The 19,237-nt window shown below is 39.5% G+C and overlaps 2 protein-coding genes across 10 annotated transcripts in view; one reads left to right on the top strand and one right to left on the bottom strand.

Moving 5' to 3' along the window:
* The window catches only part of LOC104045487 (merlin), a 39,267-nt gene that overhangs the window by 8,449 nt on the left and 11,581 nt on the right, over window positions 1–19,237 (top strand). The window contains exons 2-11 of one of the 8 annotated variants that reach the window (XM_064467651.1): window positions 1,083–1,212; window positions 6,288–6,387; window positions 7,765–7,824; window positions 9,497–9,733; window positions 11,212–11,329; window positions 13,112–13,237; window positions 13,599–13,721; window positions 17,331–17,414; window positions 18,224–18,292; window positions 18,511–18,593. In XM_064467651.1, coding sequence (XP_064323721.1) covers window positions 9,726–9,733; window positions 11,212–11,329; window positions 13,112–13,237; window positions 13,599–13,721; window positions 17,331–17,414; window positions 18,224–18,292; window positions 18,511–18,593 — 611 coding nt within the window. In that variant the 5' untranslated portion in view covers window positions 1,083–1,212; window positions 6,288–6,387; window positions 7,765–7,824; window positions 9,497–9,725. Of the gene's footprint in view, window positions 1–1,082; window positions 1,213–5,005; window positions 5,064–6,287; window positions 6,388–7,716; window positions 7,830–9,496; window positions 9,734–11,211; window positions 11,330–13,111; window positions 13,238–13,598; window positions 13,722–17,330; window positions 17,415–18,223; window positions 18,293–18,510; window positions 18,594–19,237 lie in introns of those variants that run through there. The other 7 variants (XM_064467650.1, XM_064467653.1, XM_064467652.1 and 4 more) reach the window with 7 other exon arrangements.
* Window positions 1,314–4,915, bottom strand: MRPS17 (mitochondrial ribosomal protein S17). Of its 2 annotated transcripts, none has more exons than XM_064467660.1 (3): window positions 4,840–4,915; window positions 3,335–3,481; window positions 1,314–2,036 (listed from the first exon to the last, which is right to left on the bottom strand). In XM_064467660.1, exons 2-3 carry the CDS (start codon window positions 3,455–3,457, stop codon window positions 1,746–1,748), a joined length of 414 nt encoding a protein of 137 aa, XP_064323730.1. In that variant the 5' UTR covers window positions 3,458–3,481; window positions 4,840–4,915; the 3' UTR covers window positions 1,314–1,745. The 2 variants fall into 2 exon arrangements, with proteins under 2 accessions (XP_064323730.1, XP_064323729.1); XM_064467659.1 differs by having other exon boundaries at window positions 4,825–4,902.

The raw sequence follows: 19,237 nt of genomic DNA, 5'->3' as shown, positions 1-19,237 counted from the left end.
CACTCATACCCTAAGTACTGAAGGTCAAGTTCCTTTACTGCCTGCTTGGATATAGCTTAAGCATATTTCCTACAGCCCAGGGCCACGTTCTAGGCCTGGATCTGATTTCTCTCAATCTCTGCTAGGGATGAAGTTTCACATTTTACACTCACTTAGGCAGAAGTCAGAGCACAGGTTTCCTTCCACTTCAGTGAGGGCCTTTAACCAGCCAGCTACAGTTACTAAACTACTTCAACTATATCAACTGGAATAATCTACAGCCGTATGTTTAAGACACTTCCTCAAAGTCAGAGACCATGTTCACATTACTGATTTACACAGGGACATCTGAATCAAGGTGTCTTGACATCCCAGCTTATTGATCTGACATCCAGGACAGTACTTGAGAACTAGCATTCAAAGAACAGTATTTTTGGTTTGAAGCACTGAAGAAAATTTAAGTTTCTAATTGTTTCTGGCCCAAATAATGAGTTTAATTGGACTTTGTTAGCAGTTTGCAGGCAGCTGAAACTATTTTGATGCAGGTGAAGGAAGTTGAAGCGCAAATGATTTACACCACCACCAAGGGAGAACACAACTGATAGCCTATTAGTATGAGCTGGCCCAGTGTCTTAAGGATATTTTGGGTCAGAGGAACTCTACTCAGATACACCTTGTTTAGCTTCTGATCTTAAACCAAGACCAATGACATAGGTAGACACTTGAAAAAGGATTTCTCATAGCTTTAATATAATACACTGCACTCCTCACAGGGACATGGAATGCTGTCCCCACAAACATTGGCTTTTGAGGCAGATGCCCCTTTAGATCTGAATGGAAGGTCAGCAACACAAGGCTGCTGGAACAGCTGCATACTCTTAGTTTGCTTTAAGTCTTTAAGACAGGACACAAGATCCCCAGAGCTGTAGCAGGATAATGTGATCTTTAATCATTAACTGCTATGGCCTTCTAGTTTCATACTAAAGTACGCAGCAAATCAGTACCTGTATCTCTCCCAAAATGTGTTGTTTCAATTAAGTTTCTCAATGAGACTAAGTCTAGCCATCTTTACTTCTACTTTCTTGGCTTTGTATTCTTATCAGCTTCTACTTCCTGCTGGCAGTTCAAAGAGATCCACCTCTCCCAGAATAAAATACTTCCTTTGGACAGGTTACAAAAGCAACCATGCTAGCTACCCAAAGTTTTTATTCTCACCTTACTGCCATTATAAAGGTAAGTGGCTGTGTTTTTGTTAGAGATTTTGAAAGTTAGAAGATACTATAACATGGTATGAGCGACTGTAAAAGGAAATAAGGACACATGCAGGTAGCTGGTTTTAAAATTCTACACTTCCTTTCAAAAGGTTTAATAGCATTATCTTAAGTAATCCTACAAACCACAAAAGCCTGTCTGAAATACAGAACAATCAAATAATATGACGACTCTCCCAAACAAACATAGTTACATTCTTGTCTTTCTCAATACAAAAGAGTCATTTCAAGTTGGCAGCTAGCTTTTGAAACTGTCAAGGCTTGGGACAAAACTACATGCAAAAAAATGAAGTGTTAACACTAAACTCACATTTTCTCTGTATTTTCATTTAAAGATTTGAGGTGCCTATCAATCTGTAACATCTGTTCTTACATGCAACTATATTTACTATTATGTATTTTCACTACAGATTTCACTGAAACATTTAACAGCAGGGCCCTAAACATCCCTGACAGAAACAAGTTGAAAAGCCCTCTGTTTAAATATTTTCCCCACTATTTGTCTGTTGAACAAACTTTAAGTTCCTGAAGCTTTTCACTTAGATAGGTAGTATCTGCCTCTGTCAGACTTTCCGAATCTGACAGATTTTCAAGGAATCTGGTTCCCGCACAGGGCTTTCCTGTTATTGGATCTATGACATTTCCAACCTTGAAAACAATTTCAGCCAGTTCGTGTTTCACATGTTTGCTCCTCCGCTCAGGCAAAGCTTTCAGAAGAACAATGTCTCCAACCACACACTGCTGCAATGGATCATGGGCAAAATAGGTTTTTCGTTTGTTAAAGAACTGTAGAAGGAAAAAAGGAAACCTTGACATTAGATTTCAAAATCAAGCAATTGGCAAATATAGAGTTAATATAAAACAAACTAAATTTCATGAAGGAGAAGTCTTTTTTTAGTGAGATCCAGTTTGGATCACAACAAGAAATGCAACAGCACACTCTACTGTTGTCCAAAGAAATCACAGCACTACACTTCCCTGACAATCTCTGGTCAGGATGTTATTGCCAACCAATCCAGTAGAAAAGGAGATGAGGAAGAAAAAGGCAAGTACAAAAAGCTGTTTATAGTGAACATGTTATTTTTGCCTGTATCCACAAGCTCTTAACATAGATACCCATTTCTAGCATCACCACTTTCCACTAGCCACTGTGCTCTCTAGTTCTGCTTTGTTAGCCTTTCCCCTCCTTAGGATGCCTCACATCAACACTGCTTCAGCAGGAGAGCTGCCTTGGCTCTTCCAAGCTGAATGACTTTCCTGTGCAGCCCATGCTTCAAGAACTGATATTAATTCTTATTCATCCTAATATGGCTAAAGTTCATCAGCCCTGAAATCAGTATTTGGAAGTTTGTAATTTGAGAGTTCTCTTGCTCAATTAATTTTTTTCATATACAAATTCAATATTTATTATTGAAATGGCAGAATTCAGAGTCTTTCTTTAAAGGAAGAAATTAACAGGTTTTTCTTCTGGATAAAGTATTGGACTGGGATCCACAAGACCCATTATGTAACCCTGTATCTACCTTAACCTTCTGGTCACCAAAGGCAAGTTATTCCACCTATATGTACCATTGTTTCCCTATCTAAAAATGGATAAAACACTAATTTTAACCTCCCTGTTTGAAATGCATTGACAAGGAGTGATAAATACAAAGCTTTCATAGAACATCACAGTACAGATTCAAATACTAAGAATGTTTACAATTATGCATACAGAAAAACTGCTACAAAATTTATTGTAGAAGTGGCTCATACATCAAGTTTCCAAAACGAAGCATACTCCAAATCAATATGAAAAATTAAATTTAAGTGTGAAACACAAAAACTTACCTTCTCAGGTGAGATCAAATGAAGTGCATTTACAAAACACTTTGAAGAAATACATTTAGCAGAAAATCTATACAGAATTATCCTCACAACACATCCTTGGCATCATCCCCACAGCCAAATCATTATGCAAGTTCCTTAAGGTAGGAGTTAGCATTGTAAAGAGCTATCAAAAGTTCTAAGAATAAAATCAATAAAACATTCCTCCACGCAGTACAAAAATCACCATGCAAGACAAGTTGTTAACCAGCTTTTACCTTTAGTAAGTAAGGATCTAGCACAAGTCTTGTCACTCGTACTTTGGCAGTTTTCTGCATTTTGGTTCCTATCACTTTCCCTACTATCCATTTTGCATGGACAGCTCCACGTGGTACAGACATTGTTTAGTTATGGTCATCCAGTGCCTGGCAACAAGCAAGCAGACATGTTATTTAAAAACAATAACCAGTTTCTGATCAATACCAAAATCATTATTTCCATTTCAGACTAACAGCTTAATTAGGTCATTTTTTGGAAAAACAGAGTAGATGCAAGCAGTTCAAAACTCCATATATTGCACAACCTCAGCCTTGTTTTACAGTATAAGAAAGGATATGAACATGTCTCCATTACCAGGGGAAGTTACTTCAGGATGGCAGTAAAAATGGACATAACAGCATGAGGATAAGACCTTATCCCACAAGGGCCACAAAATTCCTTTGAATCATACCAGTTGTTACATACACAACATAGGGATGTTTAGCTGTGGAAATTATTACAAATTTAATTCCTATACCAGCAGCTTTTTTTGCTGGAATAGTTAATCAGGTCTGTATATAACCAGAGTTAACTCAAACAGGGAGCAGCCTATAACTTCTGGTCAGAAAGTAATTTGCTTCCATGCATCTCATTATTAGCTGAGCTGATGAAACCTAAGAAAGGTAATAAGGTTTTCAAAGCATAAGTGACATATCAGGGACTTGTCTGACCTATAGTAAGTGCAAACACTTTTGAGTTAGTTCTTTCCTATAATTATACTCTATTACCCTATTTGTTTTGTTTAAATAGGAAGAGCTTTCTATACCACCCTTGCAAGAGCCACAGACAAAATATATAGCTAAACATTAAAAGACTTGAACCAACATTAAAACTGATGAAAACTAATGACCTTTTTCTCTCTCTCACCCAGCTATGTACTCCTAAGCACAACCAACACCTGTTGAATCCTCCATCTATTTGTTTTGTAACACTGAATCATGCTTGCTTTGACGCTGCAACACATCAAAAGAAAATTTTAGGGATACAGAGCCACATCCATAGGATTAAATAATTCAAGCAGCAATTCTCCAGGTTGTTTTTACTATCCTTGACCTAACTGTGACCCACAGGCCTGGAAGACAGAGTCAGTGTGAGATGCCATCCTGTAAAAAGAGGCTAACCACCAACAAGCACACAGGGCCCAGGCCAGGGAGAGGCAAACGTGTGCCAAGTGATTAACACCCGCAAAGCACTACGGAGCTATCAGGAAGACAGGAACTAGATAGCCAGGCTAGGTGTACCTCATACGGAAGAAAGCAAAAGAGGAAGCTCAAATACATTTGGAGCCTTCTCCCCCCACCCCGGACCTCCACAGCCTTTTGCACCGGACCAGCCTCAGCAACCACCCTGCCAGCAGAGCTGAGGGGAAGGCCCTGTCCCACACGCGCTAAACCTCGGCTCAGCGCCTCGGCCACCTCCCAGAGAGCAGCTTCTCCCCGCCCGAACCCACCGCAGTGCCCCTCACCGCCAGCTCTCCTACCGCTGCGCCTCAGGGGCCTTAAAGAAACGGGGCCGGAAAGGGCGGAGCCCAAGTCGGAAGAGCCGCGCGGCAGCGGGGCGGAGCCAGCGGCGGGGAAGGGTGGAGCCTCCTGAGAGGATTTAAAGGCGCAGGCGGCCACTCGTTTTGGCAGTTGTTTTTTTTTTTTTCATTGGTGTGTCTGTTCGCTGCTGGGGCTGTTTCAGCGCTCAGTAAGCGACTAAATCCTATGGAAATGGGGTTTTCTCTCTTTCAGGCTGAGGGGGGCAGAGGACCTTGTCTGGGCCTGCAGCCACGGGGGACTGGGGAGTGGGTGTGGAGCTGGACCCTGTTCCCTTAGGGAGCTGCTGCTTGTGGGGACACCTGTCCTGTCTCTGGCCCCTGTGGGCTTATGCAGCTGAGTCCAGCCTGGTTTTTGATATAAATGACTGATCTGTATGCCATGTTCAGCAGCAGTGTGTTGTGCTGAAGGAGGTGAGGAGGCAGAGGGGTGAGAGCTGAGGTGCCATTTTACACTCTGAATTTTAGGGGAGGAGACTGGCTCTCAGTGTGGGCTCTTTCTGCGGCTGCATGGCACTGAGCTCTGTTTCCACGGGAAGTAGCACTGTGCCTCTCCACCTACTGTTATGTAATCCAAATCTTGAAGGTTTTTCCAGTAAATCTGGAATAAGTGTAATGTGTATCAAGTGAGAGCTGGCCTGTTGTCCTTGCTTATCTGTACGCTGGTAGAAATTTAGTTTCTGTAAATCTGTATCTAAAATGGAGGGTTGGAAAAAAACAACCAAACTTAAAAACTGAATAGTAGCAAAAACACTCTTGACTTTGCCATTGCTTTTGAGGTAGTGTGCTCCTGGCAGCTCGTGGAGCTGTGGTCTCTGTTCCTGTGAGTTCAGGCTGAGACCATCCTTTTTTTTATTTAAATGTGTTCATTTATCTTTTTCTACTAGCAAGTGTTCTGGCTGCTGCGTGCTTTTCAGGCTTGTTCTCTCTAGGCATTATTGTCCCATCATCCCTCATCGCAGAAAGAGGGCAGGTAGGGAATTGTACCTAGTTAACAGGACAACATTGTGCAGCTTCCCTTTTTAAGGTGGCTGGGTATGGTGAGAGCAGGCTAGTCTTCATATGGCTGGAGATGCTGTTGAAATAGTTTGATCAAATACTATTGAGGGAGTTATTTGGAAGTTCATTATCAGTTCTTAAAGATATCAAAGTCAAGATTCATGGGCTTCTCTTATTTTAGTACCTTACCGCTTGAATTACAGTGGAGAGAAGTTGGGAGGAGTCTTGCTGGCATAGGCAGGAAATGGTTAAGAGCCTTCCATATCACCTGGGAAAGCAATTCTTTGATTTTTCAGAGGGCGCTAACATGCTGCAGTTCATAGGAAACAAAGGAAAGGGGATCAAGTACAAAAGTTGTTCTTGGATTTTATTTTCAGTGGCAGAACTTGTGAGGGCTGGATATTGATGTCTGCTGAAAAATACGGAATTTTGGATTAAAAAGAAATTTTTTTCTTCATTCAGAAAATGATCTCTGAGGTAAGTCTTGATTCCAACTGGTGATTTTAAATAACTTCTTTTTATATTGAGAGGTAAGAAAAAGCTTTATATTTTGCTGACCCATTTTAAAACGGTGAATTCTTGGGCAGGGAACACAGGCAGAAGTGTGACTCAACTACTGTAAAAAGCCCACAATGCTTTCCTGTATTGTCTGCATTCAAATTGCTTGCATTAATTTCTGAGTTTAAGTATAGAAATTAAGGAACTGGGAGAAACATAATGAGTCAGGTGCATTTGTAATTAAGAGTTGCAGTAAATATTTCAGCAATGACAGGATACTTTCAAATTGTATTAGTGTCTATGTTAATATACTTTTACAGTTGATGCTTCAAGCATCTTCTGTTGGTGGCTTTTAAAGTACTTCCAAAACCTTGTTTCTTTAAACTATGCTGCACTCCCAAGGGTTTTATATTTCCAGCTCATGTAAGGACTTCGCTAGCAGATGATACAGTTCCTGCTCCTATGTGCGTGCATGCTGATCCTTAAGGGCAGACTGCTTTTGGAGGTATAAGAGAGGGGTCTCACAACTGCCATTAATTCCTAGCCTGTCTGCAACTGTGACTAAGGAGGTCTCACCTTAAAAAGCGCTGCTGGCCTTTTGTGTGTGTGAAAACAGATGCTTTTTTACTTGAGTGTGTCTGATCAAAGTGTGATTGGATGGTAAATACCTCATGCACAGTTGTCACTGAGAGCAAGTGCCATGTGAAGGGAAATCTTGGCCCTGCAAACCATCCATTCACCTTGGAAATGCTAAACTGAAAGTAAACTGTACTCCTACTCTTGGGAAGGTTAATTACAGCTTGTTTGTTGAGGTATTTCTCTATGTCTGTCTCGTACTGAATTCTGGTGGATTTACTGAACTTTGCGGGGGGGGGGAATACTGATTTCTTTTCTTCTTTGTACTTTTCAGTTAATACTTTTAAGTGGTATCTGATGGGTGGGTTATTTCCCATTTCGATGAAGTGTGCAGAGCAGTGGTGTAACAGGACTGCCCATCTAGTGCTCTGATATAGATAAGCATCAGTCCTTGCAAGAGTTGCCTTGCCAGTTCTTCTTGCTATTGCCTGCTGGTCCCAGTTTCCCTTGCACCCCCACTTTTTGCTCAGGCACTAGTTTCTCATTGTCAAGAAGGGAGAAGACTGTAATCCAGTCAGAGCTGGTGGATGTCAGTTCTTTCATCTTGGACGTGAACATGCTAAAAGGCAGAGTCAGGACCATTTGGTTCCTGCAAATCATATTCCTCATCACTGCATTTCTGCTCCCCTCATCAAGCAAAGTTTTTGTCATCTTTCTGTTGGTTTTCATAAGGTGCAGGAGAAACTGGACATTCACAACTTCTGAACTATCTGCTTCCAGATTCTGGCTGGACAGGGATCTTTTATCACTCCGCCCTGGTTTGGATTAATGTGTTATTTGGTAAGGTTATGACATGCTCTGATCTGTTTTGCTGCTTCTGGGTTTTGAGCTTAGATCCTTGTGGCAACTGCAGAAATAAATCACTGGAGCTCAGTGACAAAAACTCTGTATAGAAACACATTGCACATGATGCACAGTTATATGTTGTTATTAGCAGGGATCTAGAGAATGGATTGCTTTTGCATTTAAACAAAAGATTGCAAACCCCGATTGTCTTATTTAGCAATATTTCTCTTATTTGAAAAAGTTATTTTTCTAAAAACTTGACTGTTAAGTGCCTTTGCTTATGTTGTCAGTATCTGACATTGATTTCAGATATTCATTGTGAAACCTTTTCTATTCCTTTACCAGTGCTATTGACTAAAATTAAGTTTACATTTCTTGGGAAAATTTGATATTCAAAAATGTCTTTTCACTGTGAGTCAGAATGTACTTTTCCGTGGAATAAAAATTCTGGAAAGGAAAAAGATGCTATTGGAAATGTTGAACAAATTATATTATTTCAACCAGGTTATACAAGAAAAAAGAAAAATTCAAAGTCAAAATGAAGGGCTCTGGTGTTTTTGTCATATTTTGAGAAAATTAGTACATTCTTCTGCAGTTGTTCAGTTTTATCTGTTCAGTGTTTTCCATATGAAACTCTTTGAGAATGTTCTGTACTGGCCCTAACTCCAAGTTCTCTTTAACTCCAAGTAACTCTTTAATTCAATTGGCTGTTTCAAATTACATATTAAAAATGAATTTTGAAGCTTTCTCCTTTGTCTTCAGCCATTGGTGTTTCTTCTAGAACTAATAGAAGAAGGGGTTGTTTCCAGTATTGTACAGTAATTTGTGGTTCTCGTGCTTTAACTGCTGTATCCAATGGTACAGTTGTTTACAGTAAATCTCTGGTTTTGAAGAAAGCTGGACATGAAGGACTTTTGGTATGTAACAGGTTAAAATATAATTTTGCTGTTAGCTGTGTTGCAGCTTGCAGATTAGAGATAAAAAAATTACTGGAATAATTACTGCTGTTTTGGATGCCTTCACATGATGTTCTCCATGTCAATATTAATGTGGTCACAGTAGACCATACTACTATGGTCATTTTTTGGTTTTTAAATATTCCTTTCCCCTTAATTGAAAACACATCTCTGTGTTAAACAGATGGGACTTGAGCTCTGCTTAGTAGTGTGCACTGAGGTGTTGCCTAAATTATAGAGGAAACGCATTCTGTGGCATGATCTGTTTTTTCAGTCCTCTAAAAAAATATCCCCTGAGGACAAGGGGGTACCCTGGGGGTGATGGGATTTGGGCTCTGGAGGTGCCTGTCCCTGAAGCACCCTGGCTTGCACTGATTCTCAGTAGTGTGAGCTGGCCTCTCCTAGGACTGGTGGCAGAATGACCAGCTTGGGAAGAGTGCTTTGAGGGCATGTAGTTCCCTCCAGTCTTGAGGCAAGAGCAGATACACTCACCCTGTTTTTGGATAAAAGTTCAGAAAGATAGAAATTCTATCCTACATTTTTCCAGCATCATAATATTCTTATTGTTAGTGACTCTTTCTCAGCGTGCAACCTGTCTGCAGTTTAAGCCTATTCCTTGTTCTAATCATCACGGTCATGAAGAGCAGACATTAAAATGTCTAACTACACTTGTCCCTTCTTTGTACTAATCAGTACTTTCATTTTACCAGAGATTATTTTCTAGCTCTTGGATCTCACCTTTGGATTCTCTTCAGTTATCCCATTACCTTTCCTGAAGTGTATTGTCCCAAACTGAACAAGGCTTCAGCAGACCCAACTGGAGGGAGAGGACTCCTCAACTAGTCTCAATGGTGTCGGAAAGATGAATTTCCTCCTGAGCTTTTCCTCCCTGCTCTGAGTTCTCAAGTGCTTGTTCTCAACTCTACCACTGATGTCCATATGATTTGGTAACTAACTCATCCATTCTCTGCCTCAGCTTCCCTGCAATTTAAAAAGAAAAAATTCCATATACATTTTACCTCCTGTTTAGCTACTTGAAATTTTTGGATGAGGGCCACATGCAGAGTAAGTGGAAAATAATCAGTATATTTGCAAGCCAATTTAGAGCTCAGCAGAAGCAAAGAAGGGGATAAGATAAAGGGATAAGACTTTATAAAATCCTGCAAGGTTACAGACAAATGGAACTTTTCAGTTTAAGCTAGAACTTTATTTTGGAATTCCTTAAGGAAAGATTGGAAGTCTGTCACACTGTGATAGTCTTATATTGTAGGAAACCGAGAATGCCTCAGTCTTTTCTTGACCTATATAGTTCACAGGTTGTGCAAGTTTGAGCTATTAATTATCTACAGTAAAAACAAGATGAAACTTTACAGGCTGATTTCCTGTGCTCAGAAATAAACATGAGAGCTGTATAGTGCAGATTCACACTACCATTTAACACCAACTTTCAACATTTGGTTTGAATGGTATCCACAAAGCCCTCATGGCTGTGGAAATAGCATGTCTAATCAATTTTCTTGATGACATGCCGTCAATCTCATTTAGAATAGCAGATTTGTGAAGGAATTTTCTGCAGGCTTCTGCAAAAATAAATTCATTTCACTTCACAGGAACACCACTGATAAAATTTCTCTTCTAAATAACTTTCATCATTGTGAGTTAGTATGCTCAAGAGAACAGGGTAAATTCAGCTTCGTTTCACTGCATATATTCTTGGCATTTGCATCATTGCAGTGAGTTAAGATGTAATTAAATAAACTCAATAGGTTAGTTGCTCAAGGAGCTATAATTGATGGAAAAGAATTGAGTTGGATGTGATATAAGGTGTTGCTGCATGATGTAGCGCTCTACTGGGTGTTACAAGCGGAGCCTTCACTGATATATTTAGTGTTGGTACATACTGCAGAGACCTTTACTGAGAAAGGGAATTTTGCTTGGTATGTAAAAGGGATGAGGAATATCCTGTGTCTGTTGGCATTATTCAAAAGCCAGGTGTTACTTTTATGAAACTGTAAACATTCATCCATTGCAGTTTTGTTGCAAGAGACTACTGAATTGTACAGACGCGGGTGCTTGTATGGAACACAAGGGCTGGATTGGAGGTTCCGTAGATTTCCTCGGCTGTAGTGAGAGGCAGGCCCCCTGGATCTTGCAATGTAAGGTCTGAATGAAGTTCTTTCTAGTACTTTAGGAACCCAGAGTTTGCCAAAGTCTGAGAGAAAAGACAGGAATGACATTTTGGAGCAACTGGTTTTTAAGGAGCAAACTAAATGTTTTGTTTCAACATCCTATTTTATAGTCTTGGACACAAAAATGCATATTTAAAGGTGACTTTATTCTGCAAGTTTGGACTCATCCTACTTTGGAACTAGCCAAGAAAATGTTACTGCATTTCCAGCCCTAAATGTAACACGTTTGATTTCAGGTGTGGCTATCTTCATAAACTAAAAATTATGTCCATCCGAGGCCTGAAGAAGAAACAACCAAAGACTTTTAAAGTAAAAGTTATAACAGCGGATGCTGAAATGGAGTTCAGCTGTGAGGTAAGAGTCCTCAGCAGAATGCTGGAAAGATGGAGACTGATCTCTGAATTAGCAAGACATAAATTTGTAAAGTTCAGATTATCAGTTCATGGATGGTTTTAAAACCGATGTATTATTTTTGTAAACAATGGATTACTTACACTCAGATGCATTCTTCTGTTATGCAACTCTGACTATTCAGAATTTAAAGCTGTTTCCATGAAATCCATTTGGCTGTGACACTGCTAATTTCACAGTAGGCCTGCTTTCTTCATAAGTGTTGCAGCACATGATGCACCGCTTGTTTGTAAGTATACCTGTATACCTATTTCTCCACAAAATTGTTTTTAAGTGACAGGGCTCCTTAAGATACTGCTGGCTTGGATAAAGAAGTCTGGCCAGAGCTGTTCCTAAGATGTTGCTTATAAAATAATTCATAAAAAGGTACTTCCGTGCTCAGTTAATCTGTGACGTTCTCTTAAAATGTGATTTGCCATTTGTAAACTCCAATTTATTTCTTTAGCTACAATGGCTGGTTTACATATCTGGGCAGAAGAGAAAAATGATCACATGAACAAGCTAGCTTTTCTTCTATTAGTTATGGCTATCTAGTAAATAGAGAAATCATGACTGCAGAAGAACATGGAAGAAAACAAATATAGCGAGTGATCAATTGCTAAATAAATTGGGCTGTGCTGTTAAGGAGACAGAACTGTGCCTGATTCTTTGCTTTTGCTGGATGATTAGGAATTAAAGACACATAGTTATTTTGAGAAGAGTTAGAAAACTGAGGTCCGATGGGACTGGGAGCTCTAATGAGAGACTTGGCTGTCTTGTGGGGCATTAAGTAAATTTCATTTACTAGGTCCCTCAGAGACAGAATAAATTAGTCACAAGCAGTGTACTTCTGTAACATACTGATTTGGAATACTTGCAGGCAGAGTTGTGAAAATAAAGGATTTGAAAAATTTGATTTAGAGATCAGAGTCCTTGTTATCAAATCCAGCTTGATGTATTTCTTCCTCTGCTAGCTCTCAGTTCTCCCCAACTACTGCTGTCTTGCTGGGATGATTTCCTGTGTTCCATTCAAATATTACCCAAAAATTCTTTTGGTTGCCATTAAGTTTTTAGTGGCTGACCCATGCAATTAGACAAAATAATCTTTTAACACATAGCCAAACAGAAGAAACAGATGTTTCAGTGAAGAAATGGGATGTCATGTGTGTGAATTTCAGGACCTTTAATCAAAGTTTGTTCTCTATGAAGCCAGGCTAGTAAATTACTCTAGAAGACAGGCTCCTGCTCATTTAAATTGGAGTAGCACAAAGGCTTGGCGCTACTGAAATAGCTGAGGCATATGAAAGATGGTTTTGATTTGATTGGCACTTCTGCACTGTGCCCTGACACTCTTCTGATTCCCCTTGGCCTTCTCCCAGTCTCTTCAATTTGTATAAACTATTTAATAAGATTTTTACAAATATTAATAAAGCCTTGCTGTGTCCTAGGAAATTGGTAGTACAATCCCAATTCCCTGTGCTCATAAAGGACGGTTAAATGCATGATGCTGTGGTTAAATCTATACAGCTGCTCTGTGAATCTTTCTCAGGAGCAGAGGAAGAGGAGGTAGAGCACTTTAACTATTGCACCTTTGCTTTTGACAGCAGTAGGCATATTTCATTGAAAAGCTGAAAGTGAAATAGGAGTTTGTAGGAGAAAGGCAAATGGTAGCCTGGTTTGCTTGGCTAAAATGTAGCAGAGTCATTCAAGACATACCTGTTTTCCTTTATTTTCTTTTTCTTTTAGATGAAGTGGAAGGGAAAGGACTTGTTTGATCTGGTGTGTCGAGCGCTTGGTTTAAGGGAGACTTGGTTTTTTGGCTTGCAGTACACAATAAAAGGAATGTGCACCTGGTTAAAGATGGAGAAAAAGGTATAGGAAACAAAAAACAGCATGGCAAACTTCTACTTTTACAAAGATTTACTTTTTTTAGCACAGGAGATAAAGGAACGTGTTACATGACAACTCATACTTCTGGTGGTATTACTTTTTTTAAGACTGAAGTTTGTTGTGTTATTTGGTCTGATTGCTTCTAGTACATTTGGCCTGAAGTATCTCACACCAATCAGCACTATATGCACTGATTGCTATTAGATTAAAGCTCAGCATTGCCCTTCCTTCTAAAATATGGAAAGGCTGCTTTAAATTGGTTATCGTCTGCTTTCTGATTTTCCTCTGGAATATTTTGAGACACTTATATACTATTTTTGTTGCTGATTTTATCTTTAAACAGGTTTTAGATCAAGAAATCCCCAAAGATGATCCCATTAGCTTTCATTTTCTGGCTAAATTCTACCCAGAGAAGGTAGAAGAGGAACTACTACAGGAAATTACCCAGCATTTATTCTTCCTTCAGGTCAGGAACACTTTTTAACTATGAATTCCTTCTGTCCCAGTCCTTTTGTATTGTCTTTGATCTTGTTGGCAGCTTCTAGTCTCAGAATGATTCTGCTTGCTTCAGCTGTATATGTGTCTCTAAAGATCTCATTTTTATGAAATACAAACATCTCTCCTGACTGCTGTGGTTTTGTGTACTGGTAAGCTGAATGTTGTTTGCCTACTGCAGGTTTTTTCTTGATGGTTTCTGTTACTGTTTGTGCTAGGAATGGGAGTTAAATTGCTAAGACCTGTAGTTTCAGGTAAAATGACTTTTACACCTAGCAGTTTGCGTGATAATTCCAGATCTGGATATTCCAGACATGTTTTGCTTCGATAGGATGTGTTAAAAAAAGTCCTGCTTGAAGAACTGTGAGGCTTTTGCCCTAACTGGTCAGTGCTGAGAAGTATAAAGTGAAGCCATCACTTTTATCAGCTTCAGAAATTATTTTGACAACTGGGTCATCTGGTCTGCTCTGGCTGCAGATAAGTTGGATGGAGGAAGTCTCAACAGCTCCTTGTCATCATTGTCTTAGACCTGCTGGTGTAATGTCTTGTGTAGCCATTCCCTAACCTAGTTCTTTCAAAATGAGCAGAATTAGAGGAAGCCTGTTATTAAATGCATGCACTGTGTGTAGGAGTGACTACACAAGCAATTATCGTGGTAGTTGTGAAGGTAGAGAAGAGGGAGAGAATGGTGATAAACAGTTGGGGACAATAAGCTTTTTCACCTGTATCAGGTGCAGATGGAACAAGATCTGTCTACAGCCAATCCCTGAAACTGAAACTTGTGAATTCCTAAAAATAGATCAGATGGTTACTGGGAGATCTTGCTGTGTGACTGTAGAAGGCACAATGAGTAGGAAACAAGAACTCTCTAACCTGTCCTTAAATTTTCATTTTGGATCATAGGGGGAAAAAGTAGAATTTGATAGCCATTCTGAAATATAGGTTGGTTCACCCAGCAAGTTGCAAAAGGAGTGGAGCAGCATACGCAGCTATGACTCAAACAGAAGATTCACCACAATGTGTGATCCTTTTAAAGACAAAGTCTGGAGGCATCATCGTATTGTCGGATAGGCCCTGCATGAGAAGTGCTGTTCCCTTGGTATTGGTATTCTTCTGCAATGTCCAGACTTGCACACACTGACTTCTGCGAGTCTAATCAGCCAGTTTGAGTTGTCTTCCCCACCCCAGTGAACTGGGTGCCTGCTACTCATGCTAGCAGAATAAATCTCCAGCCCTGCCAAATCTACATTACAGATAACAGAACCCATTTCAGCTCTGCCGTAGGGGCAGCTGCTGAGGAGCTGCAGGACAGCAGCGCTGTTACCAAGAGCAGTCATTAGCTGTGTGAACAGACCTTGGTCTGTACGCTCTGGTGGTTCTTACTTCACAAATTTCCATGAGATGGAAGCGAGTAAAAGTGATAAAGTTAACCCCACACATGCATTGATTCTAACAGCTTTGCAGAGGCAGCTTTCTTATTTGTCACTTGGTTTTCTTTTGTCCCAGAAATTGTTAGGGTTCTCTTAGCTCCATTAAAAATTAGATGAAGGAGCAAATGCTTGGAGTACAACACTTGATTATCAAAATAAAGGTGCAACAACAAGGAAAAGCCCTGCTGTGGCTCCATAGCTGCAGCAAGAGGCTATAGCTGCAGCAATAGGTATACAAACATTGAGTTTTGGGTGGTCACTTGTTGGTCAGCTGTTTGTTCCAATGTCTGTGACATCTGTCTTCTCTCCTGAGTTGCTGTGGAGTCCTCTGCAAGTTACAGCCTTCTGGTGTGTTGCTTTATTCAGGTAGCTTTCAGCAGTATGTGTCTGTGCAAGTAGGTTGGGTATACAGAATAAATGCAGTCTGCATCTGTAAATAAACACAGTAAATACACTTGTTCCCTGAGGAGGATGTGTTAATGAAGTAATGGGAAAATGCTGCTGTTCTGTGTTAATGTACTAACTAGAACTTCATCCAGAACCCTTAACCACTTGGCAATTTGTTTCTTAAGCTAATTTTGGAAAGGAATGAGAGGGGCAGAACTCTTTTCCTATCTTTTAATTCTGATTTTTTCACTTTTTTTCCTCCTTGAACCTGCTTTGACTAGCAGATATGCAATTAGCAAATTCTTTTCATTCCAAAGTAGAAAAACAAGACTGAAACAAATTTGAACTTGCCAAGTTTCCTGACTATAAGAACTTAAGATCACACCTGGATGCTAATAGGAAAAACATGTCTATACATCTGGATGCCTACAGATTTCAGCTCTAATGACTACCCAGGCCTTTACAAATTAATGTGGCATAACAGCTTTTTGCAAAATGTGTGAATAAATGTTAATGACTAAAGCTAAATGCTGTCTGTTTAAAGATTAGGTATTTTCCTCTTACATAAAGAACTAAAACAAAATGTCATTGTAAGAACTGATCAGAAAAAAAATCCAGATGCTTATGGGAGACTTGGCTTAAGTTGTTCTAAACTCTGAAATGTATGATTTGCACCATGGAGTATGAAAGCTGGCGCTTTCCAACTTGGAAGAAAAGTCTCTTCAGTCTTTTCATTCTTTCCATTTTAACAGCTTAGAAATAATTTTCCCTGTACTATAACTAAGGTTCATATATTGTGCTCACCAGAGACTAAAATTAAAAGAAAAACTTTCTTGATGGTTTGTTTCAGTTCACAGTACTTACAGTGCCAAAGTGTATTTGTAAAGATAGCTCAGTGCTATCTCAAGTAATTTTTCTGTTTGGAAATGTTTAAGACTGTGCATTATGTAAAATTTTCCTGTATTGTGTGTCTTAGTAGGGTAAATACATTACACCTGAGAGAAGGATTTATGATTAATTACCCCTTCCCTCTTTAGGTCATTTAGTAAAAATGACCAAAGTGATGTAAAATCAAGCACCATCTTATGAACTATTGCACCTCTGATCTTGATAGCACCGTAGATTATTAAAATGAAAAGAATGTTAAAAGACTCTTACCATTTATACTGGCCTCTTATTTTTAAGCCCCTATGTTTTTGTTGTGTTTAGACCACCTTAATTGAATAAATTAAGTGTTCTATTGGTCAGCTTCCCTATGATAGTATAAACCATAATAGTATGGTTTTCAGTATGTCTCTGTCCCTGGCAATATTAGTCAGCTGGACAGCCCTGAGCAATCTGGTCTCGTTTGACCTGCTTTGACTAGATGACCTCTAGAGGTCTCTTCCAACTTAAAATTTGATTTTTTACATGTAGGGCTAACTTTTCCAAAGCAGGAAGAAAAAGAAGACTTGTTAAAAGGAATGAAGTGCAGACAATAAAATTCATATTTTACAACATATTGTCTATCAGAAATCCGTATATAAATTTGTGAGATAGCTGACTGGCATTTCTATAAACTTAGAATTAAGACACCTTAACTTTCAAAAGTTGGGTTTTTTCATTAAAAGTAATACTAAGTAATGGCTTCCTGTGTTTCTGAATGCCATTTTATTGTTGCTGTTATTAACTCATAGTCTGGGCATGTCTAGTTTCATTTCATGCCTGACATAAGTCCTGCCTTTGAGCTTCTTTAACTTGCTCCCTTTTTCTCTTGATTTTAGGTTAAGAAACAAATACTGGATGAAGAAATCTATTGTTCACCAGAAGCAACAGTTTTACTGGCTTCTTATGCTGTTCAGGCCAAGGTTTGTGCATAGAGGTGTTCTTTTTTGATTTTTTTTCTTTCTTTAACCAACACATGTACATGGTGGTATGTAAAACACAGCAGTGTTAAAATTTGCTATTAAAGCAGTAGATCATTCTGAGAGGTACAGGTACAGCTAGAAAAATAAGCATTAGATGCCACTAAAATAATTTTGATGTTATATACTATGCTTTCACAACTTGGGGGATTTCTTTGGACCTAACATTTTAATGTAATTTTTCTCCCAGCTAGAATTATTTCCTATTGTTTTAAAAAAAGTCCATGAATACAGCAGGTGCTGATACCAGAGCTCACAATGGAAGGATGTTTTTTAGTATCCCTCAGAATATGGTTCACTTCATGCCACCAAGAGCCAAACTTACACAATGGCAGGAGGCGAACACAAATTCTTAGCAAGGCTGGCCCTCTGCAGCAGCCCAGCTTATATGCAGTAGGCTATAGGAATAGGGGAGCTTACACTCTGGAATGTAGCCTGTAGTTCAGAGAAGGCTATGAAGTCATGGGAGATTCCTTCATATCTGCAGTTACCAAGAGCTGCAGGCTAGAACTGAAGTCTAAGGTTATAGGCCACCTTAGTGGCTGTAGTGGAGCCACATGCATAGCACAAAGGCTGGAAGTAACTTCCATGGACAGCTCAAATGAGGGGAGCCTGTTTATTGTGTGTTACCCTGTATACAGGAGAACCTTAACTAAATCTGTCTCAAGTGATCGCATCACACTATGCAAGCAACAAGTTCTTCAGCATTCTGCATCTAACAAACTGAAGTATCTTGTGTTTTCTTGTGACAGTATGGTGACTATGACCCTAATTTTCATGAGCCAGGCTTTCTAGCCCATGATGAATTGTTACCCAAAAGGGTAAGTCTTTATTCTGTATAAAACCAAATCTTTGAATCTATTTTTTGCAGAAGATATTGCTGTGGGACTAATCAGAGCATCAGAAACTGTTTGTGTTTGCCCTGAGCTTGGCAAAATGACCAAGCTGTGAACTGCATTGCTGTATTCATGTTGCTTGGGAGAGGCAGCACATGTATTTGTATTTTCAAAGGAAACCAAACTCCTTCCTCCCTCTGTAGGTCCTTAGGCAGTATCAGCTAACAGCAGAGATGTGGGAAGAAAAGATTACTGCTTGGTATGCTGAGCACAGGGGTATCGCCAGGTATTGAAATAATTTCATTCTTTGGAAATCCCATACATTTTGGTAACTGGTTATTTGCTGTCTTCAGTGAAATTTGGCTTTTGTAGAGTGAGCAAAGAAATACTAGTTTCCAAGCTGTGATGTTAATAGGTTCTTTCATAATTAAGGTTAAAAACACCCACTCATCTGTGGTAAAATGTGTCTTGTGTAGGGCTTCAAGTGCTTGTAAACTAGGCTTGCTTTGAAGTGAACAGAGAAGTGGAGGGCTCTTGCAGAGTTTCATGACTTAACATATCTAAAATAAGAGTCTCGTCTCATCAGAGTCCATGTATGCCAGCAGAAAAAAGTTCCTGCAGAAAGTTTGAGCTCTGTTGAATTTGCAGTTAGCCCTGAGAGATTAGTCTTTTCATTTAAGGCTGTTAGCTACCTGGAGTTGCTGGTGTCCCCGCCCTATGCAGCAACTGCCTTTCTGGAGCCATATCATGCCAGCCTCCCCCTAGAATAAATGAAGGAATCTGATATATTTTATACCTTCTGAAAATCATGGCACAAAAGGGTGTCAGCCTCCTTAGCAAGGAATAAAAACAGTGAAGACATGGAATCACAGTTTCAGGACTGAGTTTTTGTGCTAGTCCATGTGGACATCTGGCTACTCCTAACAAATT

Source organism: Phalacrocorax carbo, chromosome 17 (genome assembly GCF_963921805.1).
Source record: "Phalacrocorax carbo chromosome 17, bPhaCar2.1, whole genome shotgun sequence".
Lineage (NCBI taxonomy): Eukaryota > Metazoa > Chordata > Aves > Suliformes > Phalacrocoracidae > Phalacrocorax > Phalacrocorax carbo.
This window is presented reverse-complemented; position numbering and strand designations above follow the sequence as displayed.

Coding starts and splice junctions, on each gene's coding strand:
- MRPS17 (XM_064467660.1), bottom strand. CDS start 3,457: ATGTCTGTACCACGTGGAGCTGTCCATGCAAAATGGATAGTAGGGAAA. Junction 2,037..3,334: donor TAGATCCTTACTTACTAAAG/GTAAAAGCTGGT, acceptor TTCCTTCTACAG/TTCTTTAACAAACGAAAAAC.